This window comes from Seriola lalandi, unplaced genomic scaffold (genome assembly GCF_002814215.2).
Source record: "Seriola lalandi dorsalis isolate HSWRI2012SDOR001 ecotype SW California unplaced genomic scaffold, Sedor1 jcf7180002054861, whole genome shotgun sequence".
In the NCBI taxonomy this organism is placed as follows: domain Eukaryota; kingdom Metazoa; phylum Chordata; class Actinopteri; order Carangiformes; family Carangidae; genus Seriola; species Seriola lalandi.
The window spans coordinates 332,195-339,255 of record NW_019525414.1 but is presented as its reverse complement, the minus strand read 5'-3'; the positions used below and the strand labels follow the sequence as shown (position 1 = coordinate 339,255).

At 38.7% G+C, this 7,061-nt stretch overlaps 1 protein-coding gene across 13 annotated transcripts in view; it reads right to left on the bottom strand.

Moving 5' to 3' along the window:
* The window catches only part of cacna1db (calcium channel, voltage-dependent, L type, alpha 1D subunit, b), a 162,119-nt gene that overhangs the window by 24,929 nt on the left and 130,129 nt on the right, over positions 1-7,061 (bottom strand). For all 13 annotated transcript variants that reach the window (XM_087179652.1, XM_087179642.1, XM_087179647.1 and 10 more), the window contains 5 exons: positions 4,922-5,050; positions 2,312-2,377; positions 2,046-2,137; positions 1,769-1,928; positions 1,532-1,659 (listed from right to left, as the gene is read on the bottom strand). In XM_087179652.1, coding sequence (XP_087035778.1) covers positions 1,532-1,659; positions 1,769-1,928; positions 2,046-2,137; positions 2,312-2,377; positions 4,922-5,050 — 575 coding nt within the window. The remainder of the gene's footprint in view (positions 1-1,531; positions 1,660-1,768; positions 1,929-2,045; positions 2,138-2,311; positions 2,378-4,921; positions 5,051-7,061) is intronic.

Genomic DNA, 7,061 nt, shown 5'->3' with positions numbered 1-7,061 from the left:
GGAGGTTTGATGTTTTCTAAGTGTTTTCTTGCAAAGGCAGCAAAATTTTCTGAAAATTATATCTAAAGGAAAAGAAGAAAGGAAGATGTTGGTCATTTACATCAAGAAATATGAAAAATAAATACACAGGTGGTTCAGTTGCAGAACCGTACAGCATAGCAGCTAATGGTATATGAAATGTTGACAAGGTATACTGTATTAACCATGTTGCTGTAACTGTCTGTGTGTCCTATTTATTTTGTATGTTAGTATGTATCCTGGAATATGGTCAGTAAAGTGCACAGTGTGATTTTCTTTAAAAATTCACTCAAAACAAATGACTGACAGGACACCTTCACATGAACAAGCCTGCAACAAGCAAGGAGGCTTCACACTGGGACACACAGTGGCCTTGCAGTAGCAGCACAGCAGATTCAAAGAGGTTACAACCAAAACAATTTGGCACAAAATGTTAACATCAAAAATTTAAAATTATAACTGAGCTGCTTTCAAAAACAGCTCCTAATAATATTTTAGATTCTCAAACTGTTGACATTTTAACTGTCTTTCTTACTGTCTTAATTTAAAAATTAAGCATTATGAGAAACGTAATTCTTTGTTTTCTAAGCTATATATCTGATAAATATAATCATCTGATCAATATTCAAATACTGCACATCTACTTTATGTTCACAACTTGCAATCTTTGTTAGGACTAGAGCGGGGGTCGGCAACCCGCGGCTCTAGAGCCACATGCGGCTCTTTAGCGCCGCCCTAGTGGCTCCCTGGAGCTTTTTCAAAAATGTTTGAAAATGGAAAAAGATGGGGGAGGGAAATATATTTTTTGTTTTAATATGGTTTCTGTAGGAGGACAAACATTCTTAACGTTTTCCAATGCTGTAAAAAATGTGTAGAATAAATATTAAATTTCAACATTTCTGTCAACGAAGATTTGCGTCATAGCCTGCGACACATGTTTCTATAAGCAGGGCGGGATGCCAGGCAGGTGGCTGTTGTAAACAAACCGGCGGTTGTGTGATGGGCCATGGATCCCAAAGTGAAAAAGAGAAAAATAACTGAGGAGAACAGAGGATTCAACGTTTCTTGGACCGAATTATTTGCATTCATTGCCAATGCCGAAGGATTGCCTGAATGTTTGCTCTGTAGCGAGAAGTTGGCAAAAGATGTGTATAAGAGACAGTAGTTCAGCTGGTAGATATAGTTATTGTTAGTTATAGATTCATGTCATTATCCTTGTTCATTTGACTGTGTTTAGTTAGTCAATAAATATTATCAACGTAACCCAGTCGTTGCCCTGTGTTTCTTTGAAGTGAAGATCGGAGATCCCTGTAATCGAGAAATCACAACTTCGGATGTGAGATTGATCAGAACAATCTGTATTTTAATCAAACTGTCCTCCCTGAGGACTGGTGCCCCATTCTTTTAACGAGAGCAAAAATTCAAATTGTCGACCATTGTGTGGATTTACCCGGCTTCACTGCAGTACCAGCGGACAGGAGAAAGCTTTTGTTGATGGGTCCTGAGTACTCACTTGGCTTCAGGGTCGTATTCGGACCAGATCCTTTTAAACTCATCCAGGTGATGTGGCCCAAGAATGGACCAATCACGGGTCAGATAGTCAAAGTTATCCATGATGACAGCCACAAATAGGTTGATGATCTGAAACCAGAGCATGCAACATTTTTTTAACTGTATAGAGGAATGTGAAAGCTCAAGTCTGTGCTCAAACATTACTGGCACTGCACACAGTGTAATTTCTGAAGATTACCAGAAAAGCGCAGAGCATGTAGAAGCTGATGAAGTAGATAATGGCGAAACCACTGCCGCAGGTTCTCTCCTCTCCGGGGTTGTAGTCTGACTCTGAATCACACAGCTTCCCTGGCAGACAGGCCAGCATGATCTCTTGCCAGGCCTCACCTGTAGCACACCTAACACAGAACAAGAACAATATTAATACAGCAGCAGAAAAAAGGTTTTTTTTACACATATATTATTATATATTATAATGGCTTGTATACAACAATTTAAGCTATGCAAACAAATACCTGAAGAGCATCAGCACAGCTTGAGGAAAGGTTTGAAAGTTGTTGTTGCGGTTGATTTGTGTTCCATCCACCATGGCTATTTTCCCAAACACCTAAAAGCAGACAAAGAATTGTCATCCAAAAAATCAATCAGCCCACTCTCACATTCTGGACAAGACAAAAATAAAATGATGATTATGAAACTACAAGAAAAAAAAACTGAAGGCAATACATCCTACAGAGCATTGAGTATGGGATTTGATTTTCAAAAAATGATTACATTTTACCTGCATTCCGATTACAGCATATATGAAAAACAGCATGGCAATCAGGAGGGCAACATAAGGAAGAGCCTGAGTGGGAAAAAAGAGAAAGTCAGTGATGCACATTATCAAACAATTACAGCATAACAAATTGTTTAGTTAAATCATAGTTTCTTGGTTTACAGATATTAGCACTGTATCACAGGATACCACCTGCTAATTTTTCACAAGACAGATGGCTTTGGTGCTACATGTGTGCTGACACAAATGGCAACGGCAAAAAAGGTGAACCTGCCTCATTTTTTCCTGCATCATGAGTCTGATAAGCTTCAAACTCATGGATGATGCATTATTCAAACTGGATTTTCCATGTTTTAATTGTACTTGTCCCAACATACTCACACCAACACAGCAACTTGTGTTTTCTCAATGCTGTGCTAATTTCTTAAAGGTGCAATGTGTTAGATCTGGCCAGAACTTTAGTTTATAATGTTCGAAAAATAAACTAACACTATCAACAGTACGTGAAGGAGCCACAGTGATGATGTCATGACCAAGACCTCCATCTGTTGTATTTCAGAGATATCTGTTGAAATTAGCATGCTAACTAGCTAGCCCCTACCCATCCCATGTTGCAATACCACTAGATATTATTAGATATGACACTAAATGCTGTGTGTCAGTGCAGCATGTAGTCTGCCCTTAGTCCCACAAAGAAGAACAGCTTCCTCCAGAGCTTGAAGTTACTCTACAGTTCCCAACCAGCATCACAGCAACACAGAGATGGCTGAAGCTCCTGGAAAACAATTACTACCTCCATCCCAAAGTACCGCTCAGACAAGAAACCATGTTCAACGGCAAAGAAAAGAAGCAATACACAAATAAAGCTTGGTGTGGCTTTCCACCGCTGCAGACAGCTGTGGGTGAGTAAAGAGATGCGGTTTAATGATGAGCTTGCAACTTTTCTTTTAGAGTGGTGAGTAACATCTAATGATGAAAAGTATCATTAGTCCAAATGACTGTACTGACAAACATTTCAAGTGGCATAAATGTATGATATTGATGCTGTCGACAGACGTTTTAGCGGTTTAGTAGAATTTAGCCTGTTTCTGCAGCTGTGGTCCACTAGTTACTTCAGTAACTTTTGGCTTATTTTATAATGACTGTACATTAAGAATGGATCCAGTAGACCGAGTGAATACACGTCCATTGGTTCACCATATTGTAACCACTTTACCGTTACGAGATCAGGCATGATTGAAAGTGTACTAGGCCTTTACATTTCTGAGGAGATTTCAGCATTCCTCTGTCTTCATCAGGAACTGAGTCAGTACAGTCACCGCCTCCACCTGTCCCACCAACATCAACGGCAGAGAGTGTTCAGACACAGTGCGGAGGGTCTAGGTGAGTGAAATTCTATCGTCACATTTACAAGTAAGACAAACAGACTGTTTGTTCAAGAACCAGTGGGTTCAGATCTGCTTCTTCCCCTCAGCTGTCACCCTGCTCCACTCTGCACCACTGTGATTATATCAGAGCCACAGTGTATACATATTCATACTGCTGACTGATAATAAAAAATATTTATACCACTGCCTATACTGGTTATGTATTTCACAGTATATCCATATTTGCACTACTCTCTATCATGTATTGGTTATATAGTGTGTGCGTTGAATGCCCATCATACCTCTTGTTGTTTACTTTTCATTTCCTTACATTTACATTTCATAATATTCATACTGTTACTAATGTTCACATTGTGTATATCTCAGCATATTCATGCCAATACTGTATTTATTTGAGCATATTCATATCTATCCTTACTATTTATTATACACAGACAACAGACCTAACATGTATGAATATAAATAACATATATGATATAAACTAATTGTCCTATCACATGTTTGTCTGTATTAGGACCAGAATTCCAGTCCAGTCCTCCCCAGTGATGGACCAGCACCTGCCTTTTCTTCTGCATCTGGCCTCATCAACCATCAAAATCCACATTACAGCAACACGTTGGAGTATTATCCCTGCACAGAACACATATTGTCTATACTGTGATCTTTTGCATATGCTGCTCAGCAGGAGTTTTGTCATTCTAAAACACGTGTACATAGTTATAGTATTTTGTGTAGTATCTTTTTCATTTTTTTTCATCTATGTATATTTATCTTTTAACTGTTGCAGTATTTTACCTTTTTTTTGTTATATAAATACAAGATATTTGGCTTGGTGTTTGGTGCAGTATACAGTAAATGTAAGTAAAAAAACTACCTGACAATAAACCTTATTTTCTAATTCTGCCTTTGTGATGATGTCATCATGCCTTCCTCATGCTGCTGTAGCGTGACACCCATGTGTTATACAGTATCCCCTTGCCTTCATATTTTTATAGGTAAATAAAAACATTCTGTTTGTATTACATTTACTCATAATTCGTTTCGGTGCTTTCAACAGTGAAATGCTGCCCCCTATGGAGGTGGAGCAAGTAGCACAATCTTACACATTACACCTTTAAAGCTTCTTTCTTATGGCGTTTTCATGGCTTAAAACTAATTTAACTCGCAAATTATTAATAGCAGATTCAAAAGGTACCTTTACTGGCTGCTTATCCTACGATCTCACCTGGAAGGACTTGATGAATGTCCACAGGAGAGTCCTGATGCCCTCCCCCCTGCTCAGCAGTTTAACCAATCGCATCACCCTGAACAGGCGGAAGAAGGTGATGGAGATGCGAGCGCTGTCTTCTGTGTTCTGAGGTGGAGGAGGTGAGGATTGATTAAAAAAACAGATAGTGTAACATCAAAACAGACACTGATAAACCTCTGCACCACTATTTCATTCATGCAGTCAGTCAGTCATACATGCATTCTGTCAATCTTCATGTAACATTATCTCACAGGCGTGATTAATTAAATGGTCAAAAATTACTATGATGGAATCTCCTAGTATGTGATTTTTCTGCATCTTTGCAATGACAACAATCACCATGCATGTGGACTGACTGTGTCTTAAATACCATGCCATTAACAGACCTGGAGGACTTACAAATACGGCACATTTAACTCAGAATGGCTAATTAAAACAAGCAACATACAAAATGAACAGTCCAAAGACAAACAAACTAAAACGCAAACAGTAATAGTTTTTGTTTTTTTTACACTTGATACAAACACCAAGATGGATGAGTTACTGTCTTCTTGTTATAGTACAAATACACAAGACTTTTAAACAAGAAATGTCGACATGATTTTGTTGTCTGACTAGGAAAAGCTTTGTTTAAATGAATAAATGACCAAATAAATACCATACAGTGTTACTGTACCCCCTGTGTCATGCCATGCACCCAGACAGGACAAAATGTCAGCTGAATCAAACTGGAGCCAAAATGCAACAAAACAGGTGGATTCAAAACAGGACTTTGACAAACATTGAGAGTTCACTCACAAACCCTCACATTTTACTGAATAAGTGAAACCTGAAGCTCTGGAAGAAAGCATCTCAATGTTTCATTGGTGAGTGACAGAGAGCGACAACAAAGAGACCTTGATGCTTTAACTTCTGCATTAACACAAAAGGGTGAGGGCTTTAAATGGAGGAGGAGGGGGTTCTTCTTACCCCTGGCTCCACTATCACCTTGAAGACAGGAAGGGCTGCCGACTTGAAACCAAAAGCCTAAGGTTAATCCAAGTTGCACAAACCAAAACGGTTCATGAGTCAATGCTACTGAAGATGTCATCAGGTATCTTTTCCAAAAAGGTTCATCTTGTCTCCACTGTAACTATTTTTTCTTCTTGATAGACGAGTGCTTTGAGGTGTTTTTACCTTGACATGTTTAGACTGCTGTCTTCCCACGTGTCTTATCAGCTGTTGATTATACAGGTGTGGTCGTCCACATACAAACATAGCTTTTCCAAGTCAGACAACAAAATCATGTCGACATTTTACTACTTTAAATTTATATTTCTTGTTAAAAGTCTTGTGTATTTGTACTATAACAACAAGACAGTGACTCATCCATCTTGGTGTTTGTATCAAGTGTAAAAAAAACACATACACACATACTGTTTGCGTTTTAGTTTGTTTGTCTTCGGACTGTTCATTTTGTATGTTGCTTGTTTTAATCAGCAACATCACGTGACTCTTGGAAGATTGCAGGAAGACAGCAGTCGAAACCTGTCACAGTAAAAAACACCTTAAAGCACTCGTCTATCGAGAAGAAAAAAAGCATAAATAAATCATCAGGTATCACTGTGAGTTAAGCTATTTAACACTGAATCACACAGCACAAACAAGAACATCATCATCGTGAAGCATAAAATCTGTCATGCCAAGGCTTTACCACATGTCCCCAGCAGTAACACATAAAATGCAAGTGTACAATGGCTGAGGGAAAATGAACTACTGTTCCTTTACAAAACAGTACAGTTCTGGTGAAAAAGTATGATTATAAAAAATTTTAATATAAAAACTGTTTTTTAAATGTTTTACCACACAATGATCTTTAAAAACAGTTTTTTAAAACTCCTTTCATTGTTTTTGTTTGGTTTTGTTTTTAGTATTTCTGTTTTGTTTTGAGCCAATGATAGTGTAGTGAGGACTTGTGGGGGAGGGTCTCATCTCCCTGTGGACACTCAGTGGAGAGGGGCGCGCCAAATAAAAGTCGGCATTAAACGGGCGGCGGCGCACGAGGGAACTGAATTGCTTTGTCCGGAGCTGGGCCGGCTGTGGCGCTGTGGCGGGAGGGTGCTGTTCGAAACTTTTA